Source organism: Octopus bimaculoides, chromosome 7 (assembly GCF_001194135.2).
Source record: "Octopus bimaculoides isolate UCB-OBI-ISO-001 chromosome 7, ASM119413v2, whole genome shotgun sequence".
Classification (NCBI taxonomy): Eukaryota; Metazoa; Mollusca; class Cephalopoda; order Octopoda; family Octopodidae; genus Octopus; species Octopus bimaculoides.
The window spans coordinates 48,508,781-48,525,835 of record NC_068987.1 but is presented as its reverse complement, the minus strand read 5'-3'; the positions used below and the strand labels follow the sequence as shown (position 1 = coordinate 48,525,835).

Here is a 17,055-nt window from a genome sequence, read left to right as displayed (position 1 = left end):
ACAGCTTATACTAAACACGACATTTTTGCCTTACGATATGGAACATTTCCTTTTCTTTCACTCTTTTTAAAAAATGACACTCCATTGGTTATGACAACAAGGTTCCTGTTTATCTGATTGACAGAACTGTCAGCTCATAAAATTAACGCACAAGTGGCTGAGTACTCCACAGACACTCATACCGTAACATAATTCTCAGGGAAATTCAGCCTCACAGAATGTGACAAGGTTGGCCCCTTTGAATTATAGCTACAACTCGTTTTGGCCAGTTAAGTGGACTGCAGCAAGGTGAAGTAGATTATCTTGCTCAAGAACACGGAATCATACTCATGACTTTACGATCATGGGCCAAATACCCCTAACCACTGAGCCATGCACCTTCACTCTCTTAACCAAGGAGAAAAGGAGTGAAGTGATAGAGACAGAGAAAGGAAAGCATCAGTCATTTACAATGACAATTAGACTGAAATATGATTGGTCTTTTCTAGCTTCTTTACTTTTAACAATGAAGAAGAAGGAAAGACATTTAGTAATGAATAGAGGGAAAGTCTTTTGGGTGTTTACGTTTTATTCTGCGAGTTCTAGAATGATTGAGTGTTAGTTCTCTATTCTTTCCCCCACTCCCAGTACTTATTCGCCTTCTTCCATAGTTCTTCATATCTTTTAGTTGGGAGGAAAGACCATGTGTTTTTTTCAGGCACGTTTAACATTTTCTCTACAAACAAGTCCCCCTCTCTTCCTTTTTTTTTTCATACAAAAACTAATGCACATTTGGAATGGGGTATAGCTGTGAAAAGAGTCCAGAAAACTGAGTAATATCCCCTACAAAATGGCTGGGGAAGAAAAGTTGCCTGCAGGTGGCTACACAAAATTCAGCTCTATACTTCAAAGAGTGTCTTCTACTATAGCCTCAGACCAACCAAGGCCTCACGAGTGAATTTGGTAGATGGAAACTTAAAGATGCCCATTATATATCATCATCATCATCATTGTTTAACGTCCGCTTTCCATGCTGGCATGGGTTGGACGGTTTGACTGAGGACTGGCAAGCCAGATGGCTGCACCAGGCTCCAATCTGATCTGGCAGAGTTTCTACAGCTGGATGCCCTTCCTAATGCCAACCACTCCGAGAGTGTAGTGGGTGCTTTTACGTGCCACCGGAATGAGGGCCAGTCAGGCGGTACTAGCAATGGCCACACTCAAATGGTGTTTTTTCCATGCTACCTGCACAGGAGCCAGTCCAGCGGCACTGGTAACAACCTCGCTTGAATGTTGTTTTTCACGTGCTACCAGCACAAGTGCCAGTAAGGCAATGCTTGTAACGATCATGCTTGAATGGTGATTTTTTACGTGCCACCAGCACGGGAGCCAGTCAGTGGTCCTGGCAACGATTATGCTCGGATGGTGCTCTTACTGCTCCACTAGCACAGATGCCAGTTATGTGGTGCTGTCATCGAATTTGATTTTGATTTCACTTGCCTCAACAGGTCTTTGCAGGCAGAGTTTAGTGTCCAATGTCCAATTGTAAAGACATGTAATGTCTACACTTCCCTATTTTTAACGTGGGTGGTCCCACCAGGTGCCAATGCTTTGAATGTCGAGCAGGCCCACAGGTTATGGTCTCACTTGGCTTGCCGGGTCTTCTCAAGCACAGCATATTTCCAAAGGTCTCAGTCACTAGTCATTGCCTCGGTGAGGCCTAATGTTCGAAGGTCGTGCTTCACCACCTCATCCCAGGTCTTTGGAAACAATTCAAACTTTGTACGAGTCCATACCTCATAGAATTCAAGTTATAATTACTGCCAAAGGCGCTCCTACCCCATATCAAAATAAATTTGTTTGAAATTTTAAGGTGTTTCCATTATTTTGTCCAACTCCTGTATATGTATATATTTATGTGTGTTTGTCCCCCCCACCACCATTGCTTGACAACTGATGTTGGTGTATTTGCATCCCTGTAACTTAGCTGTTCTGCAGAAGAGACTGATAGAATAAGTACCAGGCTTACAGGGAATAAGTCCAGGGGTTGATTTCTTTGACTAAAGGGTGGTGCTCTTGCATGGCCACTGTCAAATGACTGAAACAAGTAAAAGAATAAAAGAATACCAGAAGAACATTCTGTACCACTAAACCAAGAAGGTTCTTTGAATATGTACAATGTATTTTAAGGCTAAAAAGTAATTCTGTTTATATTTGCGTAACAGATATTTTGGATGGGTATATATATTTATCAGTTTTACACTTCTTTCTATATTCTGTAAGTGTCACAATATAGAAACATTTCTCATGGCACCAGCACACAATTTACAGATGCTTACATTTATGTTTTTGTGAAGTTTTCATGGGTCCAGCTAGTTTTTATATTATTTGAACTGTTAATGAATACAGTAAGTATTAATATATTGGAGTTAATTTATTTTCTAACTCGTTAAAAATATATCCACTCATCTGTTTATTTTATATTTGCAGCATGACTAGAACAAATGGGTATTAAGGGGCCAAACATTGCTTCTCGCCTCATTAAAAGAATTACAAGCAAAAGTTTTTTGTTTCTATCTGGCTTACTATTAATAATTGGTAATGAATATGTTTTACATTTTGCCCACTATCTCCAATGGGCACCTATCCCTGTGGAAACAAGGTAATGATGTTTTCTTTCATATTTCTACCCTTCCAATAGTTATCCTGTTTTACCCTCTCTCCCCCTCTCTCTCTCCCTCCCTCCCCAACTAAGGTAGCCATGTATCTCCTCTACTGCAAGACCTTTTTTTGTCTTTCTACTCATACATGAAGATGCATAGCTTAGTGGTTAGGGTATTCACTTTACAATTGTAAAGTCATAAGTTTGATTCCTGATGGTGCGTTGTGTTCTTGAGCAAGACACCTTATTTTACATTGCTCCAGTTAACTTGGCTGGCAAAAATGAAGTGTACCTGTAATTCAAAGGGCCTGCCTTGTGTCACACTCTGTGTCATACTGAATCTGCCTGAGAATTATGTTAAGGATATGCATGTCTGTGGAGTGCTCAGCCACTTAAACATTAATTTCACAAGCAGGTGATCCACTGATTGAATCAACTGGAACCCTTGTCATAACCAATGGAGTGCCTGTACTATTAGTACTCTAACATCTCATCACCTGGCACTAAATCACCTCCTTCAATACTATTCCTACCTCAGTTGAGAGGTCTTGCAAGTTCCTTGGTGATTTCATTGCTACAGATGCTATGTAAAAAGCATCCAATGCGCTGTAAAATGGTTGGCATTAGGAAGCTATAGAAACCATGCCAAAGCAGACAATGGAGCATGATGCAGTCTTTGGACCTGTCAGAGCTTGTCAAACCATCCAGCCCATACCAGTATTGAACATGGACATTCAATGATTTGATGATGATCTTATATATATGTTTGTAGGTATGTATGGTTAATGCCATAGACTAGTTGTAAGCTCCCAGCAACTTAATTTTATTTCCAAACTATTATTTAGGTATTCTACTCAAATCATGTATGCTCTTGAGACTTATGCTAACTTGTTTTCTATTTTTTCTCATAAATCCATTTTGAGCCAAGTTATCAAAAAAAAAATTGACTCTTATTAGCTCAGGCATTTTGGCATCAAGCTGACAGAGTTGTTACAGCATTGATAAGATGTCTTGTGTTTATGACAAGAGTTTACTGATAATCTTGCATGTTTTATTTTAATCTAGAAATTTAATCTGTGTTGACATTCCTCAACTTCCATTCTTTTTTTCCTCTCTTCCAGACATGATGGAGACATGGTGCTCCTGCTTGTTTCAGACCCACAAATACAAGGTTACCAAAGAGAGCCAGCCTTTCCAGTAGGGTATTTTTCACGATGGGATGCAGACAGGTATGTATATGTATCCAACTTGTGCTATCAGATGATTTTATGATTGTGGTGGTTTGAACAACTATCTAAAGGTGTGGAATGCTGCTAGATGTGGACAATACATGGGACATAGAGAGTTTGCCAAATGTAGACCCAACTGAGGGACCAGCTATCTGAATCAACAGTAGCTTGGTAGATAAAGCAATTGCGGATATGAAGACAAGGAAAGCCCCTGGCCCATCGGGCATCACAACTTAGATGGTTAAAATATGTAGTGGAGTAGGACATATCTTAGTCACTCGTATAGTTAGTCAGGTTATCTGTAAAGGAGTCATACCCAACGATTGGTGTAGCAGCATTGTAGTTAGCTGCTACAAAGGCAAAGGTGATGCCTTAGACAGAAATAATTACAGAGGCATCAAATTGCTAGACCAGGTGATGTAAGACACAGAAAGAGTCGTAGCACAATTAATTAGGAAGAGAATTACCATAGATATGATGCAGTTCGGATTTGTGTCAAGTAAGAGCATGACTGGTGTTATATTCCTGCTTAGGCAACTACAGGAGAAGTAATTAGCCAAAAATAAACCTCTGTACCTGGCTTTTGTCGACATGGAGAAAGTCTTTGACAAGGTCCTCCGCTTCCTTCACTGATGGTTAATGCAGGAACTAGAGATAGATGAGTGGTTAATGAGAGCAGTACAAACCATGTACAGGGATGCTGCCAGTAAGGTGATGGTTGGCAATTAGTGTAGCGAGGAATTCAATGTACAGGTAGGAGTTTACCAAGGCTCAGGCCTCTCTTATTTATCTTAGTCCTCCAGGCTTTACCAGAGGAATTCAAGACTGGCTGTCTCTGGAAGTTCCTCTACACTGATGACCTTGTTTTTGTAATTGAACCACTATCTGACCTAGGAAAGAAATTTCAGGTGTGGAAACCAGGCCTGGAATCAAAGGGCCTGAGAGTTAATTTAGCAAAAACCAAAGTAAGTAGGAAAACAGACAAATCACAAGTCCCTTCTGGGAGATGGCCCTGCTCAATATGTAAGAAGGGTGTTGGTAGAAACAACATATGTTGTACCTAGCGCAAGCTTTAGACACATAAGAGGTGTAGCGGTATCACAAGAAGGTTAACAGAGAATATAGTCTTTGTGTCTGGTAAATGTGCAGGTACAATAAATACTAAAAATGTGTAGACAGTAGACCCCTTCAAATGCTTGGTGGAGATCATTAGAAGTAGTAGATAGCTTCTGTTACCTAGGAGACTTAGCAGTGGGGAAGGAAGTTCTGAAAGTGTAGTTGCTAGAATAAGAACAGACTGAACAAAGTTTAGAGTGCTTCTACCTTTGTTGGTCAATAAGAGCCTCTCCTTGAGAGTGAAAAGCAGATTGTATGATGCATGTGTACATACAGCTATTTTACATGGCAGTGAAACATGGGCTTTGACTACAGAGGAATTGCAAAGGTTTGAAAGAAATGCAGCTAGCATACTCCACTGGATGGATAATGTCAGTGTGCATACACAACAGAGTGTAAATGATTTAAGGAAAACTGTGCATAAGAGGCATCAGATGTGTACAAGAGAGAAGACTGCACTGGTTTGGTCATGTAATGCATATGGATGAGGATAACTGCATAAAAAAGTGCTGAGCTCCAATTGTGAAAGGGGTAGACCCAGGAAGACATGGGACAAAGTGGTGAGAAAGGATCTTCAGATGCTGGGCCATGCTGAGGAAATGACAAGGGACTGGGAAATGTAGCGATTTGTTGTACTTGATAAGATGCATCAAGCTAAGTAAAATTGCTGCCTTCTACACATACAAGCTTGTTCTTTCGAGTGCCAATGCTACAAAAAACCACCCATACCGCTGCTACATAAACACACCTGTGCTGGTGGCACATAAAAAGCATTTAGCACACTGTCAAGCAGTTGGCATTAGAAAGGGCATCCAACCGTAGAAACCATGCCACAACAGACAGTTGGAGTCTGGACAGTTCCCAGCTGGCCAGCTCCATGTCAAACTGTCCAGTACAAGCCAGCATGGAAAGTGGATGTTAAACAATGCTGATGAATCAATACTTGTTTTAAAAAATCATATTCTTCAATGTTCCAAAGTGACCTGCTCTGAAAAATAATGCATAATTTCATACAAGACAATTGTTCCACAGACAAGTGGATCACATTCATAACAAAACACAATAAAGTGCATAATATATAATGTAATTATTACATATATAATGCATACATATAACATATGAAATGCATAAAAGTCCTGCAGTTTGCAATAATCAATGAAATAGAAATAAAATTTTAAAATTCTTTCTGTGTAGTCTGGTAGTGGTGGGGACCCCTGCATTAAATGGTTATGGGAAATTAGCCCATCATGTCTTGGACTATGACTGTCTTAGCAGTGGCTGCACTATTAGAAGCTTGTTTTCTTAAAATGTGTTTTATTGTTACTGTTGAAAAAATATTACATATGTAGTGGCGCGAATTTATGGCCGCCATTAAGGAAGTACAATCTACGCATGCGCAAGGGACTTGCCTTCCTGGAAGCCCTTCAAGTGCGCATGCGAAGTAAACCAGTACTTAAAGCGCTTCGCGCGTTTTCTCAGCCTCTTTAGCATGATGCCTTCGATGTAATAACAACTTGCTCCTCTCAGATGCCTCAACGAAGTTTTTAATCTCCAGATGCTGATTACAAGTTAACCAGCAGCTACCAGGCTGAATGACACAGGTTTTGTAAAGCCAAGCATCACCAAAATAAAACTTATTTTATTATGTTATTAATTGTTCTACTGTTTCCTAAGATATATTTTTGTTGAAAGGTGATAGATTGAGACTAATGTCTTAATGTTGCTATCAACCTTTTACACACATTATCCTCATCATTCAATGTCTGCCTTCCATGCTGGCATAGGTTAGATGATTTTACAGGAGCCTGCACCAGACTTCTGTATCTGTTTTGGCATAGTTTTTACAGTTGGATGCCCTTCCTAATACCAACTACCCAGCAAAGTGGACATACATGTCTTTCATTATATTCTAAATTCCTTTTTGCTGCAAATGGCAACCTTTTCTGTTACATAAAAAAAATGTTTTTTTTCTTTCCCTTCCAGGTACATAAGCCGTTCATTTAGTATGGCATTTCTCCACTCCTCACCAGATATCATTCTTTTCCTTGGTGATCTAATGGATGAAGGTAGTATCGCAACCAATGAAGAATATGAGTTGTATTACCAAAGACTGCAGAATATTTTTCAGGATGCTGCTGAAACCAAAGTGAGTTGAACATGTATGTGAGCGCATTTTTCATCACCATTGTCAATTTTAACATCCACTCTTCTTTGCTTGCATATGGGTCAGATAGAATTTGATGAGGCAAATTTCGACAACCAGATGCTTTTCCTGTCACTAACCCTCACCTCTTTCCAAGTGAGATAGTAGTTTCCCTTGGCTGGCATGTTTTCACAGTAGAATTCAAAGGAATGAAACTGCTTGTATGATGGTGATGCTTACAACTATCATGTAATGTCAAGACAAGGAGACACAAATGTATACACACACACATGCAATGGGCATCTTTCAGTTTCCATATACGAAATACACCCAGAAAGCTTTGGTCAGTCCAGAGCTATAGTAGAAGATACTTGCTTGTAGTTAGGAAATCACCTTCTTAACCACACAGCGATGACTGTGCATTCTGGGAAAATAATGTAGTTGATTGGGAAATATAAAATTCAGTGTATTGGATTAGTACCTTGAGTTGCTACACAACCATGTCATTTCAGGTTCAACCCCACTACACAGCACTTGGATAAATGTCTTCTACTTTAGCTTTGAGCCAACTAAAGCCTTGTAAGTAAATTTGCTGGACAAAAACTGGAAAGAAACCCATTGTCAACGTTTCTGTCTTGTTCTGACATCAAGCACTGACTGTAAACAAACATCACCATAATTTGAGTGGTACTATTTCTTTGCAATTTCCTGAGAAAACATGTCTGAGCTAGTGGAAAATATTACCTTGCTTGGAAATAGATGGAGGTTGGCAACGGAGAGCATTCTAGCAATAGAAGATCTACCTCAATGAATCCTGTATGATGCAAACATGGAAAAGTGGACATTAAAACTATGATCAAGACAAGAAGGATATTAATCATATTAGAACATATAGCTGACTAGTCATTACCAGTCAAATAGGTTGACTATAGTTAGTTTCACTGTTCCCCAGTTAATCTGTATATGTGTAGTGGAAAAGGTGTATCAGAATGTGCTGAGGTAAACAGATGTGATAGGCATGTGGATGCCTTCAAATTAAATAATGGAATGACATCGATTTAAATATTTTATTTATGGGGCTTGCATTTGCTGGTGATATGCGCAATTTTTCACTGCATTTATTTGTTGCCAACGGCTTTGAGCTGGAGAAGAATAAAAAACAGGATACATCTGTGGATATGATGTGGTAGAACTGAATATGTTTTATGTCTATGTGTTCATCATTCATCTGAGAAAGTACTGGTTGGCTATCTCGTGCACTCTATCTGCGTACCAGATCCTTTCTGTGTGTCCCTTTACTGACCACGGTATTTATAACCCATCATGGCAGCTAGACATACAGCTAGACAGACATACTGCAGTATAGATTGTGTCTAAATAGGTCAGCTCCTGTCTATTTGAACTTTGCCTGACATGGCTGAGGTCGGAGGTCGAAGGGACACAATCTATCATTTTTTGACAGGACAAAGAAAATTTCTTTCGTGCCTATTTGGTCAGTCGTGGCTCAGACGAGCGAGAATCCTTAGATTTGGTTTCGAATCTAAGCTTGGAGAAAGGGAGTGTTAGTTTTTACACTATCCCCCACTTCTGGTGAGAAAGCCACAGAGATCGAATGATATTGAAAATGTGATTTTGTGTATAATGCAGAAAAGAATTTATACAGTGTAATTTACAGACAAATGAACACATGTCAAAAACATGGGGAGTGAAAGCAATAAAAATATAAAGCAAAAAAGTTCAGAGTTGATGTGTGCAATATGTTAGGCAATATGTATATGCCTAGGCAGAAACATGTTGACGTGTTGAAAGAGATGTGCGACTATTGATTACACAAACCACTAGAGGTAAGGTGTCTTTCAGTGGCACAAAAGATCAAGTGGTAGTACACATGAGAATGTGAGTGTAAGCACACAAGGAGCAAAACATATGTACATGCAAGGAATTGACAGAAAAATGAAAAATGTTTGTGGAAAAAGTTCGTTTGTGAAATGTTTAGTCAATGTTTATAAAAATGGTTTTCATTGATGTAGAAAAATGTGTTTTTTTTACACAAAATGTTCGTTGTTTCCTTTTGGTTTGTATGCAGGTGATGCAGTGTCATTTGGGTTCCGTATGTGTAAATTGTTCATAACCATAAGAAAAATAAACAATTTGTTTTTTTGTGTTGATGTGGACATTTCAATTGAGAAAATGGGTAGGTGAAGAGTTTGAACTTACTCGAAAGACTTGAACAAACCTTGCGGGCCATCAAACTGTTCTTCCTGATTTGGTGTGCCGGGGTTGTGCAGAATCTGAAGTGTTTGCGATGGGTGAAGCTGAAGTTGTTGAGTCCATTTGAGGAAGTGGGGGTGCTGAAATAAGTCCTCTTCGACGAATGCTTTTTTAAGGAGACGAGTCAGCTTGGTGAAAAGGTGAGAATCGAACTGATGTCCTCTGTCGGTGGCGATAGTTGTGTGTGTGCCAAAATGTGAAACCCAAGGGGATATCAGCATTTTGGCGACCGTTTCTGCTGAAGTATCTCATAAGGGCCAAGCTTCAGGCTACCGCGAAAAACGATCGACACCGGTGAGAAGGTGTATACAGTCCTGTGAAGGTGGCAGGGGTCCCACAATGTCGATGTGTACATGCTGAAGTCATGCGTGGGGTTTTGAAAAGGAGCCAATCGGTGATTTTATGTGCCAGTAGATTTTCAGTTTTTGGCACTTGGTCCATTCTCTATCCTTGTTGATACTGGTCCACACAAAACAGGTCGATATCAGCTTTTAAATGGAACAAATACCAGGATGTGACAAAGGATGCAGGGCAGAAAAAACTTGACGGTGATGCTTCTGCAGTACATGAGAGCGTTGGTGACCAGTGGAGATATCACACCATATATGGGCTGTGGATGGTGGTACCAGAACTTCCTGAAATTTGAGAGACGAATTTCGGAGCTTTAGAAGTTCTTCATCATTCTCCTGGTCAGCTGCTATACATGGAAGATCAATTGTGGCAGTGGTGTGCATTGCATTGATCTGCGTGCGTGATAGTGCATTGGACGCTGAGTTGGTCGGCCCTTTGATGTGGAATATATCTGTCGTGTACTCGATATGAAGTCAAGATGGCAGACTTCTCTCAGCGAGTGACAATCAGGCTTGCTATTAAATGCATACACCAGTGGTTTGTGGTGGGTGTATATGGCAAAATTGGTACCTTCTAGCATGTGTCAGAAATGCTTAACAGCCAGGTATGCCGCTAATAATTCTCGACTGAAAGTGCTGTATTTCGTTTCAGCAGGTTTTAACCTGTTGGAAAAGAAAGACAACAGTTGCTTTATGCCATCAACAAGCTACTGTAGCACACCTCCAACTCTGGAATCAGATGCATCAACCAGTACATACAGTGGGGCGTCTGGTTTGGGATACACCAGCATGGTAGCGTTAGATAATGCTTTTTCCAAGGCAGCAAAAGAGGAAAGTTATTCTTCACTCAGGGCAATGTTTGTGTTTTTGCATGTTCACTGACATACTAAATCCATGAGCTGTTGCGCTGACTCTGCATAGTGGGGTAGAAACCTATAAAAATTCACTAAACCGAGAAATTCCCGCAATTTGTGGAGAGATGTGGGTGGTGGACAATCCACGATGGCCTTGGCTTTCTCAGGAAGTGGGCGAATGCCATCCTTATCAACAATGTGCCCAAGAAAATGAAGGGACGCAACTCCGAACAAACACTTGTTAGGGTTGGTAACAACACCGTATTCATGCAGGTGTTCGAATAGCAGGTGCAAGTGTTGATCATACCCTTCATCTGAGCTACTGGCCACGAGTATGTTGTTTATGGAGGCATAGACGAAAGGCAAACTTCTGGTAACTGTATCGATAAACCGTTAGAATGTTTGTGCCACGGTACGTAAACTGAAAGGTATATGCAGGAATTTAAACATTCTGAAGGGTGTCGTGACTGCTGTCTTCGGAATATCTGCAGGTTCCACAGGGATTTGGTTGTATGCTCGCTCAAGGTCAATCATTGAAAAGATGCGAGCTAGAAAAGTCTTGAAGATGGGGGACAGGATATGCATTACTTACAGTGCAGTTATTTAGTGATCGATAATCACCACAAACTCTCCAGTTGGTTGATGATGTTTTTGGTACGCAGTGTATTGGTGAAGACCAGTTGCTGCTGGATGGGCGGATGATTCCAAGGCCGAGCATGTGCTGGAATTGTCACTTGACGGCCTTAAGACGATCTGGTGGTAACCTTCAGGGTTGTGCAGCAACAGCTGGTCTTGATGTAGTGAGTGACTTCATGTTTGATCGGCTGACTATGGAATACTGGTTGAGTGACGTCTGGATATTCTTTCAGGATAGCGCTGTGACAAGTTGTTGTTAGCAAAATAGTTGGGCTGACTGTGGCCATACAAGTGGCTACACCACACACAGTGAGTTGTGTGATGCTGTCGACAAGTCTTCTATGTTTAATGTCTACCAGGAATCCAAAATGATGCAGGAAATCAGCTCCTAAGATAGGGGTCAGCAGTTTAGCTATGACAAATACCCACTGGAAGTTGCGTCATAGTCCTAAATTCAACGTTAGGGACTGTTCACCGTAGGTTGGAATTGGTGAGTGGTTAACTGCCTGAAGACGGACTGGTATTTCTTTTCTTTTGCCTGACTTCTGCACCTGTGTCAACAAAGAAACGCATGCCTGTTACATGATCGCAAACAAAAAACAGGCAACTTTGTGGGTGGGAGCTAAGAACTTCTGTTGCATTTAAGTCCTGGGTGTCTTGTTTCCCGAACTGGATGCTGAAATCGAGCATGGGATTGTGCATTTCTGCACCCGTGTTCCGAACTTTCGGTGGTACCAACACGTTTCATGCAGGTGGCACTTGAGCTTCAGGACTGTCTACCAAATTGATGTGATTAGCTATTATTTCGACCAAGCAATAGGGCTTTTATCTGCTCTGTCAGGGCCTGTATCTGTGATGCCCACTGAGTCACCAATGCACGCAAGTCGGAAGATTCCAAAGCACTGGACGATGAAAGGAAAAGATTGGTGAAAGGAATTGCTGCCTGGAATGCTATGTCAACCATGGATGTGTTCGTCGCTGGGTTCTGTTCGGGGGGGGGGGGCAATTATGTGCCGATCAATCACAGCAATTTTCCAGTTCTAATTCATTGCTGGGTGATGTGAAAACTGATTCGTTGACGGGGTCAACAAATGTGGTGACGAAATGGAAAGTTTAACCACAGTACAAAGAATGTCTTCATTTTCCAAATGCAATTAAGTTGGTGAAGCTGGTTCAAAGGAAGGCTGCAATTCTTTGACAGGGTCACCAAATGTAGTGGAAAAGGTGTATCAGAATGTGTTGAGGTAAACAGATGTGATAGGCATGTGGATGCCTTCGAAGTAAATAATGGAATGACATCGATTTATAGTTTAAATAATTTATTTACGAGGCTTGCATTTGCTGGTGATATGCACAATTTTTCACTGCATTTATTTGTTGCCAATTGCTTTGAGCTGGAGAAGAATAAAAAACAGGATACATCTGTGAATATGATGTGGTAGAACTGAATATGTTTTATATCTATGTGTTCGTCATTCATCTGAGAAAGTACTGGTTGGCTATCTCGTGCACTCTATCTGCATACCAGATCCTTTCTGTCTGTTCCTTTGCTGACCATGGTATTTATAACCCATCATGGCAGCTAGAAGGACAGACATACTGCAGCAGAGATTGTGTCTAAATAGGTCAGCTCCTGTCCATTTGAACTTCGCCTGACATGGCTGAGGTCAGAGGTCAAAAGGAGATGATCTATTAGTTTTTTGACAGGACAAAGAAAATTTCTTTCATGCCTGTTTGGTCCTTAGATTTGGTTTCGAATCTAAGCTTGGAGAAAGGGAGTGTCTTTAACCGTTTGATACCAACCTGCTTGAGACCACCTATAGTGTTATATAAAATGATTTAAATTAAAAACTTCCATCAAAGTATCATGTTAATTTATGTTCCAAACAATAGCTTAAAAATGACAAAATTATTTTACTAAATTCTTCGTTATTTTCAAAATTAATTGAAATAAAGACTGAATTTTGTTAGAAATATGGTAACAAATGAGTTAATGCTGCAGAGTTAGCAAGAAGCAAATAGTATTGTAGTAACACTCAAAAAGATATGAATGTTTCGTAATAATTGCTGAAATGTATGAAAAAAGATATTTCAGCATATATCTCCAAAAGTAATTTTTTTCAACTGACTTCTCTATATTACTAGTAAACCATCTTCAGTTTTTAATAATGTTCAAACAAATTTTATTATTATAGGCGCACATGTAGTTGTGTGGTAAGAAGCTTTCTTCCCAGCCACATAGTTCCAGGTTCAGTCCCATTGCGCAACACCTTGGGCAAGTGTCTTCTGCTATAGCCTTGGGCTAACCAAAGCCTTGTAAGTGGATTTGGTAGACAGAAACTGAAAGAAGCCTGTCATGTTTGTGTTTATTTGTCCCATGCCACCACTTGATAATAGGTGTTGGTTTGTTTACGTCCCCATAACTTATCAGTTTGGCAAATGAGACCAATAGAATAAGTACCAAGCTTTAAAAAAAAATAAGTGCTGGGGTTGATTCATTTGACAAAAATTCTTCAAGGCAGTACCCCAGCATGGCCACAAACTAATGATTGAAATAAGTAAAAGATAAAATATTATATATGAAGGAAAACTTCTGTTTTACACATACATATTTGTTTCAAATTTTATGATATGAATATATGAGTAAAAATGAAAAACTTTGATATATTGCCTTGTTAATTTAACAGACTGACTTGGCATGATATAACCTTCATAATTTTTCAGAAAATCTATGTTCCTGGAGATAATGATATTGGGGGTGAAGGCTTTGACAGAAGAACAAGTGAAAAGATATCACGCTTTGAAAGATACTTTGAATATTTAACTGGAGCTGTTAAATTCCGATTTGCTTCTTTTTTCAAGGTATGCTTTTTCCTTTTTTGTAATCATCATTGTTTAACCTATATATTTGTTAGTTTTTAATATATAATTTTTAAACAATTACTTGTCCAGCTCTTCATGTACTCTTTATGATAAAGAATACCAGCATAATATATTTACCAGGAGAAGAAGCTTTACTATCTATCACTTAGTTTATCATCATCATCATTTATTGTCCACTTTTCCATGCTTGCATGGGTTAAGTGGAATTTATTGAAGCAAGTTTTCTATGGCTGAATGCCCTTCCTATCACCAACCCTCATCCGTTTCTAAGCAAGGTAATGTTTCCCATGGCCAGACATGTTTTTCACGCAAACTCAAACTCATTGCAGTGAGATTCATTTACAACTATCACATGAGGTCAAGTTAAGAGTACATGCACACATACAACACATATATACAATGGGCTTCTTTCAGTCTACCAAGTCTTCTCATAAAGTTTTTGGTTAAGTTAAAGTAGAAGACATCTGCCCAAGATGCTGCACTGTGGAATTGAACCCAAGGCCATATGATTGGAAAGCTTTCTTCCCAACACAGGTGTCTATAGCAAGCCTCCTGTGTCTGTTTCTCTCAACACTGGCATAAAGCCACCTCCCTCTCTATTACAACACCTCTCAATCAAGGGATTTGTCTCTTTGTTTTGCGAGTTACTTGGCAATCTCACTGAACTGGTGTCACAAGAAAAGCACTCAGTACACTGTAAAATGATTGGCATAAGGAAGGCATCCAGCTGTAGAAACCATGCCAAAGCAGACATTGGAGCTTGACTCAATGCTCTGGTTTGTTTGATCATATCAAACCATCCAACCAGTGCCAGTATGGAAGATAGACTTCCATGATGATGATTGTGTGTGTGTGTATATGTGTATATATATATATATATATATACATATACACCGGAGTAACAAAACTGTCCGATTAACAGGAATGTGAAACTCCGAGTAACAGTCGTTTGTTATATTTCTGCTGCTTTTAAATAACGTATATATATATTTAGTAGAAAGTGGGTTATACATCTTTAGATTGTATACCTGACTTTCTACTGTAAAATTAAAGAAATTGACGGAACGCTGAACTCCAGACTAAACAACTTAAACAACATTTATTTAGGTGATAAAACATACATATCTTTAGTTATACATCTTTAGAGCTGTCGCGTATAAGACCGAAAGATGTAGAGACAGCTTTAAACACACGTCCATGCTCAATCGCTGGGCAGGGAGAAAGAGAATGAATTGAGTGGGAAAACGCTTGCTTGTTTAATTCTACGCATGCGTAAGACTACGCATGCGCAGGCGTTACTACAGATATATATATATATATATATATATATACATATATATATATAAATTTGAGGGGATAGTTATAATCAAGCACTTCATATAAAAACCTGATTAGTATAGTATTCAGTTAACTGAATAAACATCAGTTAAACTCCAATAGATTATAAAGGAGACCACTTTGTAAATCCAAGGTACAATCCAATATGTATAAAATATGTTTCTTGGTCAGTTAACATATATTCTTTTGACATTTCAAATGCTTAGAAGTTCACTCATGAAGGCTTGTATACATCATGTCTGTTTGCACAGAGTTAGTACATCTATGAAGTGTTTGTCATCATTTAATGTCCACCTTCCATGTGTCAAATAATGATGTCCAACAAGATGAACAAGCAATAATAATTAAAATGTTTGTTTACTGAAATGATTGTAACATCAATTTGAATTTCTGTTTTCCTCATTTTAATTATTATATGTGTGTGTGTTTAAATTTGTGTATATGTGTTTGTATACCTCATTCACTGACTGGAACCAGTTAAAAGATTTTAAAAAAAGGGAAGGACTCCTTGGTCCATCTAGAAAAGAAGGACTGATAAATAGTTTTGGGGTTACTTTTAATGGCAAGGAGAGAAAAGCATTGTGTTCACCAAATTTATACGAAATAACTATACATATATATAATATGAGTCCATGCATATATAAATGTTATATATTTTTTAGTTGGACGTCCGTTTCTTTGAACCATTTTTACCCAAGCACAAGAAGATACTTCAAGAAGTTGGTGAAGAAATTTACATGCCATTCCGAATCATTTTGAACCATGAATCAATTTCTCCGAAACTAAAGAGCCATATTTATCCTGTAAGTATTCTTTAACTTAATGGCACATTGTAGATTTTTTTTTCCTTCCCTACAAAAAAAAAAAAAATCTACAAGTTTATGATCCAACAGGACTGATGGTGTTTGCAAAGAAATTGGCAGGGAGATGTTTCGTTTGTTTGTTTTTATTAAGGATTTTGAAATCTTTTTAGAATTGTAGAAAAAATTTTATTTGAAACATCTGACTTATGTTTTCTGTCATTTTGGTTGAATTATTTTTATTATTTTTTTTATTATTTCAATTTTACTATTTTTAAGTCATGAGAGGATCATTGCATGTAGCTCTATTTCAGCTCAGCTTAGCTTTAGGTAGCGAGTAATGAATTAAGATTGATGTGATCAGTGGTCAGTTTAAATTATGTTGATGTTTATAAGCTTCATTGGAAATCCACAGATAGATATAATTTTGAGAAAGAAGGATTAGGCAAAGTGTATAGTTTAGGAATGGGTGAAATGTTTACCTAGTGCAGGAAATGTGACAGACTGATAAGAGGAAGAGAGATGAGCAACAAATGGATATAGATTGAGCAGTATGCAGTAGTTCAGAGAGGAAAACTGAACCTTTAACCATATTTCTGTTAATATACCCTACCTTTGTATCAATTAATTTTGAAAATAATGAAGAATTCAGAAGAATAACTTTGCCTGTATTAAGCTAATGTTTGGAATAAATTAACATGAAATTTTTTATGGAAGTTTTTAATTTAGATCACTTTAACTCTTTTGTCACCATACATTGCCTTTTGTTTCAATTGATTTTGAAAATAATGAAG

At 38.7% G+C, this 17,055-nt stretch overlaps 1 protein-coding gene across 5 annotated transcripts in view; it reads left to right on the top strand.

Annotated features, from left to right (window-relative positions):
• LOC106873838 (uncharacterized) overlaps positions 1 to 17,055 on the top strand; it is a 51,817-nt gene that overhangs the window by 2,960 nt on the left and 31,802 nt on the right. For 4 of the 5 annotated variants that reach the window (XR_008264612.1, XR_008264610.1, XR_008264611.1 and 1 more), the window contains exons 2-6: positions 2,470 to 2,641; positions 3,763 to 3,870; positions 6,970 to 7,132; positions 13,965 to 14,102; positions 16,124 to 16,264. Coding sequence is in view for 1 of the 5 variants with exons in the window: in XM_014921349.2 (XP_014776835.1) it covers positions 2,484 to 2,641; positions 3,763 to 3,870; positions 6,970 to 7,132; positions 13,965 to 14,102; positions 16,124 to 16,264 (708 nt within the window). In the remaining 4 variants the exon portion in view is untranslated. The remainder of the gene's footprint in view (positions 1 to 2,469; positions 2,642 to 3,762; positions 3,871 to 6,969; positions 7,133 to 13,964; positions 14,103 to 16,123; positions 16,265 to 17,055) is intronic. The other variant, XR_008264613.1, reaches the window with a different exon arrangement.